The 20,898-nt window shown below is 35.7% G+C and overlaps 1 protein-coding gene across 4 annotated transcripts in view; it reads left to right on the forward strand.

Moving 5' to 3' along the window:
* The window catches only part of PTPRK (protein tyrosine phosphatase receptor type K), a 565,097-nt gene extending 549,682 nt beyond the window's left edge, over nt 1-15,415 (forward strand). For all 4 annotated transcript variants that reach the window (XM_036871298.1, XM_036871296.1, XM_036871297.1 and 1 more), the window contains 8 exons: nt 2,449-2,584; nt 2,776-2,925; nt 3,812-3,985; nt 6,883-7,014; nt 7,155-7,280; nt 9,890-10,053; nt 10,588-10,723; nt 13,956-15,415. In XM_036871298.1, coding sequence (XP_036727193.1) covers nt 2,449-2,584; nt 2,776-2,925; nt 3,812-3,985; nt 6,883-7,014; nt 7,155-7,280; nt 9,890-10,053; nt 10,588-10,723; nt 13,956-14,009 — 1,072 coding nt within the window. In that variant the 3' untranslated portion in view covers nt 14,010-15,415. The remainder of the gene's footprint in view (nt 1-2,448; nt 2,585-2,775; nt 2,926-3,811; nt 3,986-6,882; nt 7,015-7,154; nt 7,281-9,889; nt 10,054-10,587; nt 10,724-13,955) is intronic.
* The last annotated feature ends 5,483 nt before the right edge of the window (nt 15,416-20,898 follow it).

Raw genomic sequence — 20,898 nt, forward strand, 5'->3', positions numbered from 1 at the left:
CAAAAAGGTTGGGGACTGCTGGCTTACAAGGTTTCAGCTTTCATGTATTACAGATAAGGTAAAACAGTAATAAAATAAAAGTTAGCTCTAAGGAAGATATAAAATAGAAACTTCAGAAATAAATATATTCATCGTAATGTGTGTAGTATTGTCTATAATTGCAAGTGTAGAAACTCTGCCTTTTAGTGGCAACATCTGTGTGTGTGTTGTGGTGGATTTTTTTTTTTTAATCACTTTTGCAAATCCCATATTATATTATGGAATGGTAGGTAAAGATAGAGGTTTCTTGCCTAGCTAGTAAATTCCCAATAGAATCCCAGCTTTTAAAACTAAATTTGGTAAAAATAAAATACGGTGTGTGTGTGTGAAAAAAAAAAAAAAAAAAGACAACAATTCCATCATTGCTAAAAGTTTTCTCATGCCCTTTCCAGTTTATTGTCCTTCCCACACAGAGGCAACCATTATTCTGATTTCTATCACCACAGATTTGCTTTGCCAGGCCTTGAACTTCACATATATAGAATCATACTTATGTCTTCTTTGTGTCTGACTTCTTTTGATCAACTTAATGTTTTCGAGATTCATCCAGAGTGTTGCTTTTATCAGTAGTTTATTTCCTTTTACTGCTAAATAATATTCTGTTTTATGGACATATATCACAATTTGTTTATCCATTTTCCTGTTGATGAATATTGGCTTTGGTGCCAATTTTTGGTTAGTATGAATAAAGCTTCTAAGAATAAAAAAAAAAACAACTAAATTTGAGGCATACAGAGTTATTAAATGGTCTAAATTGCAAGAATTTGTGCTGTAAGACAGCTACTTAAGAGTTGTTTTTTTTTTAAAAAGCCACCCATCAGAGAACCTTGAAGACTACATCAGTAAAATCCAGCAAATATATGCCAGAAAAATGTGATCATCCAGACTTTCTTCTGATTAGAAACTTCTCTTAAAACAAGCATTTGGAGACACTAAAAGCAAATTACATGGCCTCATTTTGAGATATGAACAGAAAAATATGTACTGAATCTGAAAAGCTTTTCCTAAATGCTGCACACTATTTTCAAATACTATCCCTTCCAAGCTACATAATAGGTTGTGCTTAAGCATTTTTTTCTTTCTGAAAATCCAGCCTATTCAGTATTTAAATGACCATGTATAAAAGGGGAAAAATAAAGCACAGAAAATACAATAAAAGTAAGGCGGCCCATTAGGATCAGATACTGTGTACCTTGCAAAAAAAAATCTGTTCAACCCTCCTCAAGAAATCTGATGTACTCTTCAATTACTTTCTTGTCTCAAACCCTGGGAACAGTGATTGAGAAGATGGTAGGCGAAAAACAGAAATAGAGATAGCCACAATACCTTTTACTTAAATTTCTTAAGTAACAGTAAGTTTAAGAGAAATGACCAAATCTGGACAACAAAGAAATAATGTTAATAGTCTATCTATGCATTTAGAAAATGAGATAAATGGGTTTTCAATTATGCGGTGTCCTGACTTATCATAGAGGTTTACTTTCCTATGAATTGCTTGCTTCAGAAGTGCTCCAAGATTCTCAGATACTCACTTGAAACAGAAGTGTCATTTTCTACTTACACTTGGGTATCTGAATTTATGGAAAAGAGGAAGCTAACTACAAAGTGAATTTCCTGTAAAAATCCCAACTATATCTTGTTTGCTCCATTGACTTCTATTTATAATTGGAGAAATATTTGGAGAAATATTTCCAGTGGGTAAAATAATCAACAGTGAATTATGATTCAACTACTGAATTAAATACAGTAAGATAGTGGCATCTTTGTGACCTGTTAAGAATTATATTTCATGCCTCACAATTCATTTTCATCTTCTCTTTGGATCACCATTCAAATATTCTTTTTACTGTTGGTCTCCTCCCCATTGATAACCACCGTTTTCTTCCCCACCCTCACTATTAACACTTCCCCCGAATTGTGACTCCTCAGATTTTCCATTTAAAGGTTTTGGAATTAATGTTCTTTTGCCTTGACAAGAGTCTGTCTGACTAAGACAGCATTCCTGCATTTTGCCTGAGTGCCCACAACCACGTGAGTGTGAGTCTCTCAGTCTCAGGTGAAAGTTTAAAGCACGAATCCACTCCTTGATCAATTCTATGAGCCTGAAATTTATGCAAAGTGAAGACTGTAAGAGAGCTATGTAACTTGAGTGACATATATACATTATTTTCAAAACACAGTTTGATTTGCAAAGCTTGTATCTTTTCATTTGTTCCAATCCTCAGTTTACACCAAAGTAGATACTCTACATGAAGTTATTTGTTCATTAATAAGCATTTACACAGTAAGTACAAATTATGTATTGTACTTTGTTAAATCAGTTTGATTCCACTTATTTGAAAATCAGAAGGATCTTTCAATTTTCATAGACATGCTTCCTGCAGTTCTTTAGGTCTGTTTATTTTTCAGTGCTGGTGCTGGACGAACTGGTTGTTACATTGTGATTGACATCATGCTGGACATGGCTGAAAGAGAGGGTGTTGTTGACATCTACAACTGTGTCAAAGCCTTAAGATCTCGTCGTATCAATATGGTCCAGACAGAGGTGTGTTGATTGCTGATTAACCTCTAGTGGCCTTTTTTTGTTGTTTGCTTTCCAATATTTATCAAACTAAATACTAGGTGTTTTTCACATAGAATCGATATTAGCTCATCAAGTCATATAGAAAAAATTCTTTGATGACAGAACATTTATATTAAATATTATGAAATTTTTCTTTTTCTTTCTTTTGATAGGAACAGTACATTTTTATTCATGATGCCATTTTAGAAGCCTGCTTATGTGGAGAAACTGCCATACCTGTCTGTGAATTTAAAGCTGCATATTTTGATATGATTAGAATAGACTCCCAGACAAACTCTTCACATCTCAAAGATGAATTCCAGGTATTTACTATTTCTACGACCTCTTTTATGAACAACTTATTACAATTTGTTCTGGGCAGTCTTAATTCTTCTAAGAAACATCTTTCAAGTCAAATTTATAACCTTTGACCCTATTTTAAGTATAATATAATACCCGTCTCTTTCATTATACATATTATGGAGTCACTTTTGCGTTAATGAGCTCATATCTGCTGTATCTTGAAGGGCAAATGAGTTCAGACTCAGGGAAAAGTGTGGGAAAAGGTATCATAAAAGTCAAATTTAGTGGTAATTTGGGTGTGTTTACAACCTTTTTCCAAATGCAGTCTTATGGATTTTAACCTTCTATGTTACTCACAACGTGAGATCAAGAACATTAATAATAATAGCTAGAGTTTGTGCTAAATATCGTCTCTAAATAATCCCCAATGTTTTCATTGCCCTTAAAACACCCCTAAAGCTATGTGACTATGAAGTCAAGAATAACTCTAGAAACCTAATACTTTGATTCTTTGCCCAGTGCTCTTTCCAACATGCAATAGCACGTCTTCAAATATGGCATATTAAAATGTTATTACAAATGATAACTTTATGATGGGTCATCATCATGGGCCACTCTGATTGCATTTTCTTTGGTTAGGCAATACATTTTGCAGGTTGCTGTGTTGTTTAGCATCCCTTTCCCTTTTAAGAAGAGGCCCATTGTACAATGTGTGTATTGTTTCTTTGTCACTTCTCTGGCTTCATTAGCTTTAACTACAAAGTCTATCAGCCTGTCATCGTGGCAAATGCCATTGGCTTGCACAAATCCTTCACTTTCTACTTGGCCTCCAAAATGCTTGATAGATCTGTGTTATGCTATTAAATGGGTCACTGTCTTTTAACCTGGGTTCCCTTTTCTTTTCAGACCTTGAATTCAGTCACCCCTCGACTACAAGCTGAGGACTGCAGTATAGCTTGCCTGCCAAGGAACCATGACAAGAACCGTTTCATGGACATGCTGCCACCTGACAGATGTCTGCCTTTTTTAATTACAATTGATGGGGAGAGTAGTAACTACATCAATGCTGCTCTTATGGACGTAAGAGACTGCTCTCTTTGTTAGTGTAAAGTGTCATGAAAAGCTGCAAAATTGATGAACACTGGCTAGTTCTCTTTTCAAGAAAATTTAAATGGCCTAACAAGGAAAATTGGAAACTTACATTGAAATACAAATTTTTTTTGGAGAATGATTTTGAATTTCCCTTACAGTGATTCTTAGGCACTATAAATTTTAGACTTGACTATAAGTTTGGCACTTGGTTGTCAATTATTATAAAATTTCTGTACAAGAAATATCTACAGGTGATAGTTTTTATCCTAATTATTTTCAGGAAAGAGAATCATGCTTATCTATTTCGAAGTTTTAAAATCACAGAATGCCATATTCTACTGAAATTGTGTTAGTTTGGAAATTTTTATCTCTGACATTTAATGTTCCAATAATTTATAGCTAACTTGTTATATTGGTTATTAATTAATAGAGACTAGATATAAATAACTAAGGAAGGCATGGAAGATATCATGTTAACACATCGATCATAATGAAGGAACTCTCTTACCCCACCCCAATCTTCACACTTAGATGGTAGAGCATGTACTCAGCATGTTAGCGTCCCATAGACAGAACAATACAGAAAGAGAATTTTAAATTAGTCTTTGACCACCTTGTTTTGCTTACCTTGGGAAGAAGTAAGAAGGGTTTCAAGTTCAGAATCCTTTTAGTTTATCACCTTCATTCATAAGCATCTCTAGTTTTTGCCCTTTAGGCTATGGAACTGTAGTAAGGAGAAATCAGAAGTCAGGGTTCACTCCTGGGTGACTAATAATGAAGCTTTCTAAGTAATTGCTCCTATTGTGTTTCCAAAATTAGCTTCTGATAGTAGAGACTTAGAAAAGCCCACATTCCAATTCTAACTTTCACCCAGTTGCTTTGATCTTTTTATTCTAATGCGTGGAATAGTTTAAAGGCAAGCTCAAGTAGAAAGATGCCACTCTTGCTGTGACCAGAGTCTTGCCTTGTCATTACTCATATCTCCTGAAATCACATTGGATCCTCATTGTACTTTTTCTTCCAATTTTAATTGTCTGGAAAGGCAAACATACTAAATACAGAGAAAACACACAGAACTTTTTGTTTCTGAGCCAGTTTAGATTTGGATGAAAAAAGGCCGTGTGAAAAAGGGAAAAAGAAAATATTAGGAAAGAATATTGATGAGGCATGTGTTTGAGGCACTTTTTGTCTTTGGCATTTCTTTCAAATTTTTTCCTAATTTTCGGATTGTTTTCTAGTCAATATGAAGACTGAAGCTTGTATTCTACCTGTTCTTATTCTCTGTTTAATTCCCTGTGATTCAACACAGATATATTTTATAGGTGAAACTGCCCTGTGGATTTAGTAGTGTGGTTAGGGCTTCAGAAATTTCAGTTGGGTTTGGCTTATAAGAGTGGGCTCACTGGTCAACACTCCCCACCTTCTCCTGCCCTCTACCCCCATCGAAAGGGGCATATACCCTGCGCCATACCTGTGAAGAATTAGGAGGTAAGGCCAAGGATCCTGTGATTTCAAAGCCTTAGATGTGCTCTTGCACTTAGAGAGGAAGGAAAAAGGAAATCTTCAGTCTTCTCCCACATCATCTGCTCCTCATCTATATCCCCTCCCCTGTGACTCAAAACAGGAATAAAAGACTTTTAGCCTTTGACTTACTTTCCCATGGAGCAGACGTTTAATTGGAAGGGAAGCTTACTTCTTTCTTCTGATCCTTTCCCATGAGCTTTCATACCCTCTTTAGGAGGGTACTCACCCCAACTGTGGGTGTGACTTTGTGAGGTCTTAAGGTCAAGTAGAAGCAGCCGGTGAATTACTATCTCCTCAGATTTATCCTGAAGTCTTCCATGGAGTGAAATGCTTTGGTTAGCAGCATTTCCCAAATGGTGATAGGATCTATGAAGTTTAAAGGTCAATTTCTACACTGGTTTAAGACACTTGAAGGACTTAAAGAGTAGTATGATACAAATGAGTTAGGAGATCACTGACAATTTTTATCAGCATTAAAGAAATCCATCTCAGGCAACTGTCTAGTTATATTTTTACAAATCATTAATTTCATAGAAATATATATTTCTTTTTTTAGTGCAGATCATTAGTCTGTAGAATGACAGATTGACTGGCCAGATGAGCCTATCCTCTCCTTCTGGAAAGAGATAATGCGCTGTGTCCCAATCAAGGGGCATTTGGTAAACAAGGAGACATTCCCTCTTATGTGGGCCCAGGAAATGCATTGGTTTTACTCTTTGGCACTTGAAAAATCTTAAATGATTGAAACCATCATTCTGATCATTGATATACATTAGAAATGCCCAGAAAACTATGGAAAGTGGATTGCCTACAAGATGTGTTGATAATGTCGATATAATATAAAAGCACAAGAGTTTGAGGCACATGTGGTTTTTCTTATTTGGAGTGGAGGAGAGCCAAACAGTTCCATTCACAGCTGATAGCAGATAGACACAGATAGATACACGGAGACACACACACATGCCAGGGAATTTTATGCCTTTAACCTCTTAGACTTTGGAAGACTGAAACAGTCCAACAGGTACCTCACAAAGGATGTTAGCCTCAAGAAGTTTTCTTTTCTTTTTTTTTTTTTTTTTTTTTTGGTATTTGTGCTATATTTACTTTTATCAACAAAATAAAACAAATTCTTGGCTTACATTACTGCTGAGGCATCAAAGTCATACAACAGATTGACTGATTACTAGTTGCAGTATATTGCAATGGTCCAAATCTGTTCTTCCATGGCTTAAGCAGCAGGCTGGCTCCATCTCCATGTTGTGTCTTACTGGCCCTACATTGAAGTGTACTGAATCTGTTTGTACAACTAATTATTCATTTGAAGTTCTTATGTTTCCCCATCTACCTTGTTTTTTTCACAGAGCTACAGGCAACCAGCTGCTTTCATCGTCACACAGTACCCTCTGCCAAACACTGTGAAAGACTTCTGGAGATTAGTGTATGATTATGGCTGTACCTCCATTGTGATGTTAAATGAAGTCGACTTGTCCCAGGTTAATGGTTATAGGTTGCTTTTGTGTACTTACGCACAACTTAATAAGGTAGTAATAAAATGGTAAAATCTGCTTTATACTACCCTAGTTAGAAAAAATAATGCTCATTTTCTTTTTCTTTCAAAACATTCATCATCTAGGGCTGCCCTCAGTACTGGCCAGAAGAAGGGATGCTACGATATGGCCCTATCCAAGTGGAATGTATGTCTTGTTCAATGGACTGTGATGTGATAAACCGGATTTTTAGGATATGCAATCTAACAAGAGTAAGTCATTAATGATTTTAACTGAGCTGATCCAGAACCAGGTGACCATAATCATGATGGGGTATGTTTCCATTCAGACAAAAGAGAGAGTAAAACTAATAAGCATTATATAATCATTCCCAAGGCTAGTAATCATCTCATGCCTTAGCACTAGAATAAAAATGCATTCTAAAAACAGGAAAGCAGAAATGCTGGAAGCTAGGTTTCCTGGTCAGTTACTAGCCTATTGTATTCTATATGGAAATCTAAATTCAGATTCCTAGGTTCAAGTGAGTTTGATTGTCTGTGCCTGGCCCCTGAGTATAAGTAGACTTATCTCAAGGTTGACTGCATGTTTTATTAGCATTGATAATCCAACCCAGAAGAGGCATGCAATTGAAAAATAAGAATATAATACTGATGACAGGAGGAAGTGATAAGTCGGACTAGCCATTGTAGAAGGGTTCCGTGTCACTATTCCAGTTCTGCTTGTAAGAGAGGGCCCCAGGCATGAAGGAAAAAGTAAATCACAGCCATCACCGATTCTCCTCCTACAGCTCATCTACAATTTCATCTTTCTAAATGTCCCAGCATCTGGCTTTGCCCAAATCTATAGCTAGATCGAGTGCTGCTACCACTGTGCCTTTTCCCAGCAGCTAAGTAGCAACTGTGTCCTTCATAAGTCTTTCTTTCCTTGACACTTCATGTGTTTTGCCATCAGTGACAAATTGTGTGGGGTCTCTCCTTCAAAAAACCAAAAAGTACTAATAAAAACTGTTTAGATTATGTAACCACATAGCAAGCAGAATTTGAAAAGAAAGCAGTAGTAACTTCTATGGAATTATGGTCTTTTTAAAGAGCTAGGTTACTGTTTTTTAGAGCAGCAATTCTATGTATGTGTCTTGTTTTAAGTGTGTGATTAGAATTGTCATGTTTCAGTGTTTCTCACATCAAAATGGCTATATTTGTTTCTGGTTAATAAGTCTATATGTGTATAAGTAGAGAAGAAATTCATATCCAATTCTATTGCTCATTTCAGTGGAGAAAAAAAGGATAACTTCAATCATGTCATAATATTCATGCATATCTTAGATGTTAATTTAAAGGAATCTCATTATGTTTGCACATCTGTTACATTATGGTTCTAGTAATATTTTAGCTGAGAAACCGTAGCTGCTAAACTAAGAAAGTAAGACCTGTCTGTTAATTGAGCTGTTTATATGAAAAATATTCTAGGAACAGGAACTGAAATTTGCGTTACATTTTTTTTTTGGTCAGCATATTTATCTTCCTCTATATTTGGTGTTCTGGTCCTTATTAGTGCGTGATTTTTCTTTCTGTTCCCATTCTCATTATTTAATATCATTCACCTCACCAAATATTTAGTATGCGCCAACTAGAGGTTGGGTGTTATACTAGATAGTATAGATTGTCCTACCAAAAGATGCATGAGCCCTTGCCATGTGAAGCTTCAGATCCGATGCCTTATGATATGGCTTACTTGTGCATTACAAATTCTTCCTTACATTTTCATATGAAGGTTTAAGGTCTTGATTCATTTATTCAACAATACTGTTCTTTGGAAAGTATTTTGCTAGGTTCTAGGATAGAGATTTTAAGGGAAAAAGAGATTTTCTTGTCCTTAAAGAATTTGTATTTTGTCAGGGAAGACAAACATTAAAAAACTTATATAATCATTTACAAATAAATGAAATTTTACAGAGAAAAAGTACAAAATACAGAGGATTTGGGTGATCTGACATAGCTGGGTGATCAGAGAAGACTTCTTTGAGGTAGTGATATTTAAGTCAAAATTTGAAAAATTTGTAGGAGCTCTCTGGGCATGGGATAGCCAGCTACCTTGGTTTACACAGGACAGGGAGGTTTCCTAGAACACATGAATTTCAGTGCAAAGACCAGAAAAGTCCAAGGCAAACCCAAGACAAGTTGATCACTCTGTTTGGGACTGAGAAAAGCAAGCAAGAAGGAGATGTTCAAGGCGAAGGGGAGAGTATGTGCAAAGTTCCCAAGGCAAGAAATGACTTGATAAATAGATTAAGAGAAGGCCAGCGTGTCTAGAACTTGAATAGGTTGTTAGAATAAAGGGAAGTTAGAGAAAGAGGTGGAGCCTTATCATATAGGTATTTTTAAGCCATGGCAGCAATTTGGGTTTTATGCTAAGATCATTTGGAAGCCATTAAATCAGGAAGTGACAAGATCATATTTGCATTTAAAAATAATCATGATGCCTTCGGTAAGAATGGTTTGAAAGGAGATCAAAGTTTGTTCAGGGAGATCAACTAAGAAGTGATTATTATGATTTGTGATTGAGAGTGCAATGATGTCAGTGGCAATAAAGAGGAGGTGAATTTGAAAGTTATTTAAGAAGTATAAACATAGGAATTGATTATTGGATATGGAGCATGAGGGAGAAGCTTGTATAACGGATAATTCTCATGTAACTTAGAATGTTTCTGCACTGGTATGCACATATTCTGGACTTGCATCAGCTAGATTCAATCCATTGTAAGTGTCATTTATGTCATGGTGTAAATTGATATGAACCTTTTACTTTTTAGTAAAAATTCTAGCCCCAACTTATTTACATAAAAATACTTTTCCCTCTGCAGCCACAGGAAGGTTATCTGATGGTGCAGCAGTTTCAGTATCTAGGGTGGGCTTCTCATCGAGAAGTGCCTGGCTCCAAACGGTCATTTTTGAAGCTGATACTGCAGGTGGAAAAATGGCAGGAGGAATGCGAGGACGGGGAGGGCCGAACAATCATCCACTGCCTGTGAGTGTGGTGGCTTGGCTTGGCCATCTGGGGGGCCTTGGTGGTCATTTCCTCATTAGTCTTCACGTTTTCTATGTTAAAGAGTAGCCAACTCCCATCTTACAGACCTTGACTAGATATTCTTTTGAAACAATCTTCCTGTTTCTTGATTCTATAATTCACTACTAACTTAAACTTTTGTATTTTTTAAATTGATTATTGTATAGTTATTATATAGTTTAAACTCTTTTGAACACTACTCTGAATAACTTTTCTGATTTATGCTGTGTACAAATCTATCAAAATCTCAAAGTATCTAGGTTGCAGCCATCTATACCTATAACATGTCCCTAAGTATAAGCTACTGAGTTAATGTTATCCTCAAGTATCTTTCTTTTTTGTTCTCTACACACACATGCACACGTGTGAAGCAAAATTAAAACACAAAGGGAAAAAATTTGAAAGATAATGTTTTCTTTTCCCAAACATATGATTGTGTGACCTATGGTCACCAAAAGCTTCACTCTAAAATGCCTTTGCTTTCTTTGCTTTTAGAAATGGTGGTGGGCGAAGTGGCATGTTCTGTGCTATAGGCATCGTTGTTGAAATGGTGAAACGGCAAAATGTTGTCGATGTGTTCCATGCTGTCAAGACGCTAAGGAACAGCAAGCCAAACATGGTGGAAGCCCCGGTGAGTCACAGTCTTGAACGCAGAAGGGAGGGTAGAGATTAGTCAATCATATACCTACTTGTTGATTTGACTTGATACACACATAGCAAATCATATGTATAAATGTGTCTTTGTGGGGACTTTCCTGCTTAATTGATGAATTGCCAAGTATCCCTCTTTACCCACATAAACATAATCACATATTGCCTAAACTGCTAATGATGAAGAAAACTACTTTCATTTAACTTGGGAAATGTATAGGATTTTTGTTTGTTTCTTTTGAACAATAAATATTTGCTACAGTAAAATTTGGTAAATGGTTCTATAATAAGAAAATCCTGCTAGCTAGGTTTTATTCTTGTTTATTTTTATTTCTTAAACAATATTGAGTTAACTGGTAAAACATTTTGAGGGATATACTCATAGGTTGCATCTAGCACTTTTTATATCAGTTTTTTTTGTTTGTTTCTTTGTATTTTTAATTTATTTTTGGCTGTGTTGGGTCTTCGTTGCTGTGCATGGGCTTTCTCTAGTGGCAGCAAGTGGGAGCTATTCTTCATCACAGTGCGTGTGCTTCTTCATCGCGGTGGCTTCTCTTGCTGTGGAGCACGGGCTCTAGGCGCGCGGGCTTCAGTAGCTGCAGGACGCAGGCTCAGTCATTGTGGTGCACGGGCTTAGTTGCTCCATGGCATATGGGATCTTACCGGGCCAGGGATCAAACCCGTGTCCCCTGCATTGACAGGCAGATTCTCAACCACTGCGCCACCAGGGAAGCCCTGCATCTAGCACTTTAGACACCCAGTGTTTTTAAAGGGCAAATGAAATTTATTTTAGTCATTATCTATAATTCTTCATTGCTGGTCAAATTATAATTTTTTAAACTATCGCCATTGACAGTTTTCAGCTTTACCAATTTTAGAACGTAGTTCATGTGATATTATTTGAATTAGCCAGGGCTCACAAAATCACAACACAGATTACAAAATAAGAGCAGGGAGGTATGTGTATGTAGGAGCTCGTCTGGTTGAAGCTGTATGCAGAGGAAGAAAGTTAAACTTCTCTAGCACATTCGACTTCTAAAGTGATGGCTGTGGGTTATACATATGTGCATGGTAGGATAAGGTCAGGGGCAGCTGTGTAGTTTATGCTCACAGAAAAGTAAACCAGAAAAACCAAGACATCATTGTTGCTTGCCCTACATTTATCAAGATGATCAGATAACAAAAGTGAGCAATTCAATAAACCTTTAAAGTATTTTCACCACTTCCTGCTCATGGATTGTTCACACAGGAGGTGCATTGCTTCCTGAGACAAAATCTGAAGAGTTACATTTATACTGTTTCACTTTGAAGAACGTCACAGACTTCTTCCCCTTCTACAAGTCCTCAAAGCCCCTCTACTCCAGCTCATACCTTAGGTATTGCTGTTGTCCCGATAAGATGATACTGGCTTTGACTGGGGTGTTGGCAATGGAGCTGGAGGAAGTGGGGAGATAGATTTGAGGAATTTTTGAGGTAGAACTCTGAGGTCTTTTTACAAAATGGGCGGGTAATGGTTAGGTCTTTAAACTCTCTGCTGTCTGAAGAGTTTTTAATGTAAACTCTGCCTCTATCTCTCAGATCAAGTCTTCCAAAATCATCAATAAGATCACTTCTGGCCACAGCATTCAAATCATACTTCCAAATTTAACTCTGATTTCTCACTGTTCCTTAAAAAAAAAAAAAGTCTATGATTAAACTCTGCCATTCTAGAACGTTCTTAAGAGTTACTATTTACCTTTACATTCATGTCCCATGAATCCTGACTAAACACCCAATTTGTGTTTAATCAAGGTTAATGATTAGTTCAGTGTGCTGTTGAATTGAACTGACGAGTTTGGTAAGAAAATTTAGAGAGTAAACCAAATTGCTAGAGACTGATTAAAGAGATGTAACAGTTCCCAAGCACTTTTTGGTTCTTGAGATGCACTTGCCACAGTGGTAGGCTAATTTAAATCACACCTACTTGATAATTAGGGTAGGATTGATAAAGACCTCTTGGGGAAAGTTTTTATTTCCCTCATTTATTGCTGGGGACACCTGGAAGTTCTCTTTTGAAATAATATGCTTTTTAGATTGTTCTCTAATTCAGCCTGAATTTTACCCACTTGGACTGAATTGGGAAGATTTTAATACATATTGCAAGTAATAATTTGTAATGCAGTCTGAATTTTTCTAAATTCTTCATAATGGAGCGACACACAGATGGACTGAGAGGAAAGGCAGTTTTAACTCAAAAATTTTTGTCAACCAAGTTGTCTTAAATAAATAAAGGCAGAAGAAATAAATTTTTCTGGTAAAAGTAAGCTCAAAAATATTTAAGAACCACTAACCATTTTTGAAAAATTTACTTAAATTCTCTGATAGACCAAAAACTGTGTCAAAAATTAAGAATTTGGATGTTCACGTATGTAAGTCAAATCGTTATGCCGTACACCTTAAACATACAGTGCTATATGTCAATTATATCTCAATAAAACTGGAAGAAGAAATTAAGAATTTGGAATTGTTGAGTGGCAGTCTGAAATGACTGGCTTTTTTTAATACCACTAAGGAAAATATCTGAAGTGCGGAGAAAAATATTTGCATGTTCACTCTAGGATTATTTATAGTAAAGAAAAAAATAAATGCAATATTACAGTCAATCCACATATTAGACTTTTATGAAGTATTAAAAGAGGTGTTAAATAACATAAGAAAAGGATACATAACAATGTTAAACAACAGAAAATAAAATATAAAGTTATATCCCCAAACATAGATAAGCAATTAATATTTATTCTAAAGTAATTATTATTTCAACAATGCATAAAAATGGACTGAATTAACACTAAGGTAGTATTTTAAAACAGTTGTTTCTGATAACAGATTTATAGAGACTTTTTCTGATTATCTTTTTCTATACTTGGAAATTTTTCTGTACTGATCAGGTATTACTATTATAATCAGATAATACTGCAGATTTTTTTAATTTGATATAAAATATGAGGCAAAGAGAACATATCTTTTTACATCAAGTTCCTTTTTCTTAAACAGCAATCATTAGACTCAAATGTAAAATATGCATGCCTAGATGTTAAACTTGTATATAGAAAAAAAATCTGTAATTCTTAAAAAATCTAAATTGAATGCAAGTATTCATTTGATAGCTATTATTCTCCATTCTTCTCCTTTTTCTTAACTTTGCTCCACCCTTTTGTTTTAACATCTTTCAGGAGCAGTACCGTTTCTGCTACGACGTAGCTTTGGAGTACCTGGAGTCATCTTAGTTGGGGGAGACTTCAAAGTGCATCCAAGCAGAGCCCATTCATCTATTGAGCCAGCAGCTGTTGTACGTGTCACACCTGTGCAGAAAGATTCTAATGTGGGGGGTGGGAGACTTTTACATTTGAGAGGTAAAAGTATTTTTCTTATGAAGTTGTGTATCTTAATAAAAAGGACTCAGTTTCTATTATTGTACAAAAGCATCAACATTTTGTGCCACATAAATTTTATTTAATAAGAAGCAGATGCAAATGAGAACTTCTTAGTGTTTGTCCAGTGAACACGCAGCCTCTTCTCTCCTGGCTTTGGTAGAGCAGCCACCACGTGTTGCATGAATCAATACTTTCTCTGTGGCATTTTTCTCCCTTTTTCAGATAAAAGATGTTAAATCTTTCAAGGAAGAAGAAAGAAAAGCTGTGCAAATTCATAGGAAAGTTCATTTTTTAATATGTTTCAAGTGTAGCAGATCTCTTTATAAATATATAAATATATATAACTGGCTTATTTTCCTTTAATGTGCAATGATGGCTGGATCATTTAAAGTTCTTTTTAGAAAACAACATAAGCCAAAGACTCAAGTGTAAATATGTCTATATGGAGAAAGCACATTATATTTATTGGTTACTTACATTCCTTTTTTGATGGCTAAACTACTACCACCACACAATCATTTTTTTTTTCTGAAGAAAGCTTTTTCTTTCACTAAAATCAACTGTAAACAATTTTTGTAGATTATTTTTTGTATGGTTAGTGTAAGTAGAGGATAAACTTTTTATTCATAAACCAGGAAGCAATGTTCTTTATAGTGAATCTCTTGTGTACATGCTTGTGAATTAAATTTATGTAAAACACCTTGGCAATTGGGTCTTTTAATGTAGGACCAAATTAAAACATTTTGCTGAAAATATATAATTTTCCACGATTTCCTTAGGTCAGTAATGGTTTGGTGATCATATATGAGAATTGCACACATTCAAAGGCCTTGCTGATGACTTGCATAATGTTGAACATAACCTTTAAGCATAATTTAAGTTTTAAAGGAATTGGTCTTTTCAGCCTATGACCACGCACTGGTCAAGAAATCAAGATGGCAACATTTATGCTTTCAGGGTCAAGTGTTAGCAAACTGTAAACTGTCAAGGTGATCCAGTGTTTCTTTTGATGTGTACATGCACAAGCTTTGGGTTCTGAGCATAGGAAGTGTGAACAAATCGATGCCAGAATCCTGTTTTGTGCATCATCGTGGGATTCTCAAGTGAACCTTTCTCAATGTGGTCTTGTACACATGCTCCGTGTAGCTGTAACTTCATATCATCAGCTTGCAGTTTGTTATTGACTAAAGCATTCCAGTATCCTCTTTCTAGATTGCCAGTTCATGACATGGTGCTTATGAAGATTTAATTAAAGTAAGAGTGAAATAAAATTTTTATAATTACAACAGTTATTGTTTGCACATCATTTTCTCCCCTTAATTTTCATACCTTCACTCCCAAATAAATACCTTATTCTCATTGATACAAGTAGACCACATAAAATCTATTAAAAGTAAAACTTGGGACTTCCCTGGCGGTCCAGTGGTTAAGACTCCACGCTTCCACTGCAGGGGGTGTGGGATCAATCCCTGGTGGGGGAACTAAGGTCCTACATGCTGCGTGGCACAGCCAAAAAAAACACAAAAAAGTGATGTCCAAGCAGTAATTTCTTTCACTTTTGTTCTTTAAATTGAATTTCAAAAACTCCAAATGAGTGGAAAGAAAAAAAGGCCAGGGGATTGACATTGATTTTTTTTTTTTTGAGTTACTATATTTATATGTTACTATCCCTTTATATACATTTCCTTATTTCTTCCTTATAACAAACTTGACATATAGTAATTGTCATCCCTATTTTACCAATGATAAAACTGAAGTTGAGAAGGTAAATGATTTGTCAACAGATTTAAATCTGAGTCTGATTTAGCAGCTCACTCTCTTCCAGTAAACACACTGCTTCCCTGATGGCGTGGCAAGGGAAATTTGGCACTTCATTCTTATTGTTCCTCATTAATTGATTTTCTCATAAAGTATTATCTTTATGGGTATCTTCAAACTTCCACTTGCTGTGTACATTATTAGAACATTTGTGACTTTCATTCGTAAGAATTTAGATAAGAGAACTTATCTTTTCCTAGGAAGACTAATTTTCATTTAAACACGGATGCATTTAACAAAAAATCCACAAACTCACTCAAGATTGCATTACCCAGTAATGTTCATGATGTTGAAGGATTCTGCTTTGCAGCATGACCCTGATTCCATTTCTATTCACAGGATTAAACCCACACATAACCAAAATCACCATGAGTACCACTGACCACAAAACTCAGAGGTCCGTGTGGCCTCCAAAATTCAAGCAAAGAACAAAAAGAGTCCTCTTTCTAACAGAAAATTAAAATGTCATGCTTGCTTTGTTCAGGCACCACCACAGAGGCCAGTGCACCTGGAGACAACTGTACTGGGGGAGAAGGGTGGGATGTTAAATCTGTTTTTCTTAATACTCTTATTCAAAAATTCATACTTTATACCGTTGTGGAGTAGTCCCATGCATGGCCATGTCCCACTCAGCTGTGTCCCTTTAGGCAGGAGATGTCTTGGTAGAACTCTTAAAATGTGCTCTGCTTTTCACAGTTAAAGGCCTCCTGTCTCTATGTCAGTTATTCCTTAAATGGCTGTCATGACGTGGAATTTTATAGATCCCCTTCCTCTATATTATCACTAGGGAAATGTTGGAAGTGGGTGGGCAGAGACACACAGCAACTGGGAATTCGAGTTTTAACCAATCTTGAAAATAAGTGTTAACCTTCTTGTCTGTGCTGCCTAGCCTTTTTCTAATGTTTAGTCTTTGAAGAAAGGAAAAGGTTTTGCATGAATGTGTTGCAGCCAAATGATCTCTGACATTGAGAGATGAACAAAAAGGAAGATATTTCTGACTGGACCAGTAGGGAGAGGAGACGTGTTTACCTCTCCACTGATGTGCTCATTCAGTATTCACCTCGCGATCTCTTGGGTTCCAGGTCCTCATGTAATAAGCTTGGAGATCAGCCATCAACAGCTGCTCCCTCGCAAATCTGCTCTGTTGCCAGAAAATGGTGTCCGTAAAAAAAGTTCCCGGCATATTATTTCATAAAGTCTCCCCACACCTTAGGGAGCCTTGGAGTGGGAGAGATATTATCTGAATTTGTTCACAACTCTGGTCAATTCAAGTGGTCTGCAGAGTATTAGAAAATTATCTCTCTGAAACTAAAAAGAAAAGCTCTGTCTCGGGATCTGCTTTAAATAAGCTATCAGTGGCTTCTGGAATATAAATTGTCCAAAAATCAATGGAAATGTGGTAGATATATAACACTTCCACACTTCCAGCTTCCTCCAAAGTGAATTGAAATGCTAACCTGGAAGATAACAAACACCGGAGAGACACTGTTGTTACCACATCCCGAAAGAAACCAATGGAAGGGGTTTCTAAACTGTTGAAGCAAACAAAGTCCCTGCTGAATATCTGAAAGCTCTTTCTTTAATGTTCAGATCTGCTCGGGGCGGGAATGGTAGGGAGATTTTATGACAGATACTATCTCTCATGACGCACTTGCCAGTTGTAGAAAAGGAGCTACGATACCTGAAATCTAACCCAGAAAATTGTGTGCTGATTTATTCTGATGTAGTTGTGTTCATTTCAACTTAGTCTTATTAGTCTTACCACTTTTATCAGTCTTAATTGAGACAGAGGAAATATAGCATTTAGGACAAAAATACAAACCCTCAGTACTTAGATGCAATCTATGTAGATACAGAATATGAAGAACAGAAATATCTAAATTGAATCACCAATGAGTTATTTCCTTAAATAGATGTTTGAATGTACAGACGGGCAAAGGCCATGTGTTCCCACTATGTTGCATAGTCTAAGAGACAAAATCAAACTGGAAAAGTAGAGAAAACAAGATCGTCATGGCATCCACTTGTTATTTGTTGAGAAAGAGGAGATGCCTGCGGAGCCAGCGGGTATTGTGAGTGAGAGAAGTAGGCCAGGTATATTTCAGAATGGTCATTCAGTTTGTATTATTACAACAGACATCTTCAATGTATGGATTTCTATAGGGGTATTTTTCATCTCAACAAAAATATATCTGCTTCCCATTTTTACTAAAACACATATTCCTTTTGGTCCATTTGGCTTTTTCTTACTTTTGACTGAAATATGGATAGTAGATATTCTGCCATCTTCAGCTCTACTACAAGAAACACAATAGCATGAAACTGATGATAAATGACAACTGTTGTTTGACATGGGGACCAGAGGCAACGATGTAGGGAGGCCGACTCCCACTTGGACCCGAAAGCACAAGTGATGCCCAAAGAGAACGCTCCTCATCTCCCAGCAGTGTTTGCTGCATGAGAATACGGCCCAACAGTGTCTCATCTCTCAAGAGGATGTGGAAATCTAAACTTTTATGTGAACTCTTAAAATTTTTGAATATTAGCAACCAGTTAAATTCAAAAACAAAAATATACCCCTGGCCCAACTCTGTGAAAAACAAAGCCTGTCAGAAGGCTGCATCTGGTTGTCTAAGTTTGTGACCTCCATTGTAGAATAATTGTTGTTTTACTGTTCTGACTTTCTAAAAATGTGTTTTAGAGAAACATGAGTTTTAGTTGTCTCTAAATAGCTATCATAACTGTTTTTCATACTTGTTCTTGGTTTCCTATTTACCTTATTTTCTCACATATTTTTCTGTTTTAAAAATATATGTAGTTGAATCTTAATTCTTAAGGTGAAGAAAAACAAGGTCGATGTCCCCACTCCCTCCTACCTGGACTAAATTCAGAAGAGCATATTTCAGAAAGTAATTCACACATTTCACCTAATAAGCACCCCCAAAATGATGACTAGAAAATAATTCTTCTGGAAATAATAGTACTGAGAGCTCAAAAGTGGAGCCCTTGTTCTGTGAGCCATGGGATAGCCTGAACTGTTTTAGCACAAGTGCAGTAAAGCATCTGTGGAAGCACCACACTCCAGATTGTGATGGTACATGCTGACTTACATGGCAGGTGCAAAACATTTTGGGCTCTTGCCAGCCCACGGTGGGAACCTGAACTCCAGTTCCATAAATCTAATTACCTGGCACACAGTCAGCAGACTGGATTTCTCTTCACCTTCATGTTATATTCTTGGAATGATAGTGAGTAAGTATTTGTTAATTACTTGCTTTCCAGTGTTAAGTTCTGTACTGCCTGAGTGCTCAAATGTGGTCATTGAGGAAAAAAATACCTTCACATAAGAAATCCACATGAAATCATGGATGTTACAGGGATATTAGAGATGATCAAATCCAATGCCCTTATTGTTAAGTTTAAGAAAGTAAAACCTAGAGGAGTCATATGTCTATCAGTAAAGGGTCAGATAATAAATATTTTAAGTTTTGCCCACCGTTGGTCTTCGTTACCTTTGTCATTAGACCTTCCTTAGAGAATGGCTAAAGGAAATTCTTCAAACAAAAAAAGAAATAATTTTTAAAAAAAAGGAAATTTCAAGCATCAGAAAGGAAGAACAGTGGAAAGAGCAGAGTTATGGGTATATACAATAGAATATCCCTTTCCCCATGTATGTGTTTTATAAATTATATTTGATGATTGAAACAAAAATTACAATACCATCTGACATTCAAGAAAGTAATATTTAAAAGTAGGAAAGAAAAAGGGATCTAAATAGAAGTAAGGTTTCCAGACTTTACTGTAAGTGGTAAAATAATGATACCACTAGATTATAATGTCATATATTTATACTGTAATGCCCAGAGAAACCACTGAGAAAACTGCACCAAGAGATACACTCAAAAACACTATATATGAATGAAGATAAAATCTTAAAACATGTTTACACAACACACAGGAAATTAAGGAAAGCAAAACTGGAATAAGAACCAGACAAAATAAACAGAATAATAATAATAAAAAGGCAGATTTCAGTGTTAACATACCATACTCAACAGAGACAGTACAAAAAAAGTAAAATTATAAACAAATATATCTCATGAATTTTACATAAAAATTTTCAACAAAATATTAGCAAACTGAATCCAATAAAAAGAAATGCACATAACCAAGTGGGATGATTTCCATGCATGCAAGGCTGGTTCAACATTTGAAACTCAATCAATGTTATGCATCATATATCAACAAGCTAAAGGAAAAAAAAGCATATGATTATATTAATTTGAAAAACCATTTGATAAAATCCAACACTCATGGATGATAAAAGCTCTCTAGAAGGGAACTTCCTCAACTTGATAACATCTAAAAAATATTTACAGCTAACTTCATAAAAAATAGTGTAAGACTGAATGCTTTCTCCCTAATCTTGAGAACAAGGCAAATAAAATATCACTATTTTATTCAACACAGTACTGGAATTTCTAGCTTGCAATAAGGCAAGAAAAAGAAACAAAAGCCATACAAATTTGAAATATAAAATAAAACTTTTCCTGTTTACAGATGGCATGATTATGTAGAAAATCCCAAAGAACCTACAAAAATCCTAGAACAAATAAGTGAGTTAAGTAAATTCACAGGATACAAGATCAACACAAGAATGTCAATTGCATTCCTATACATTAAAAATAAAAGTTATGAAACTGAATAACACAATACCATTTATAATTGCTCCTAAGAAAATGAAATACATAGATATACACTTATCAAAACATGTACAGGATTTACATGCTGAAAATTACAAAATTCTGATAAAAGGAATCAAAGTATACCTAGACAAATGGAGTGATACATTTGTTCAGGGATTGGAAGATTCAACATAGTAAAAATGACAGTTCTTTTCAATTGATCTATAGGTTTAATGTAG

This window comes from Balaenoptera musculus, chromosome 12, assembly GCF_009873245.2.
Source record: "Balaenoptera musculus isolate JJ_BM4_2016_0621 chromosome 12, mBalMus1.pri.v3, whole genome shotgun sequence".
In the NCBI taxonomy this organism is placed as follows: Eukaryota; Metazoa; Chordata; class Mammalia; order Artiodactyla; family Balaenopteridae; genus Balaenoptera; species Balaenoptera musculus.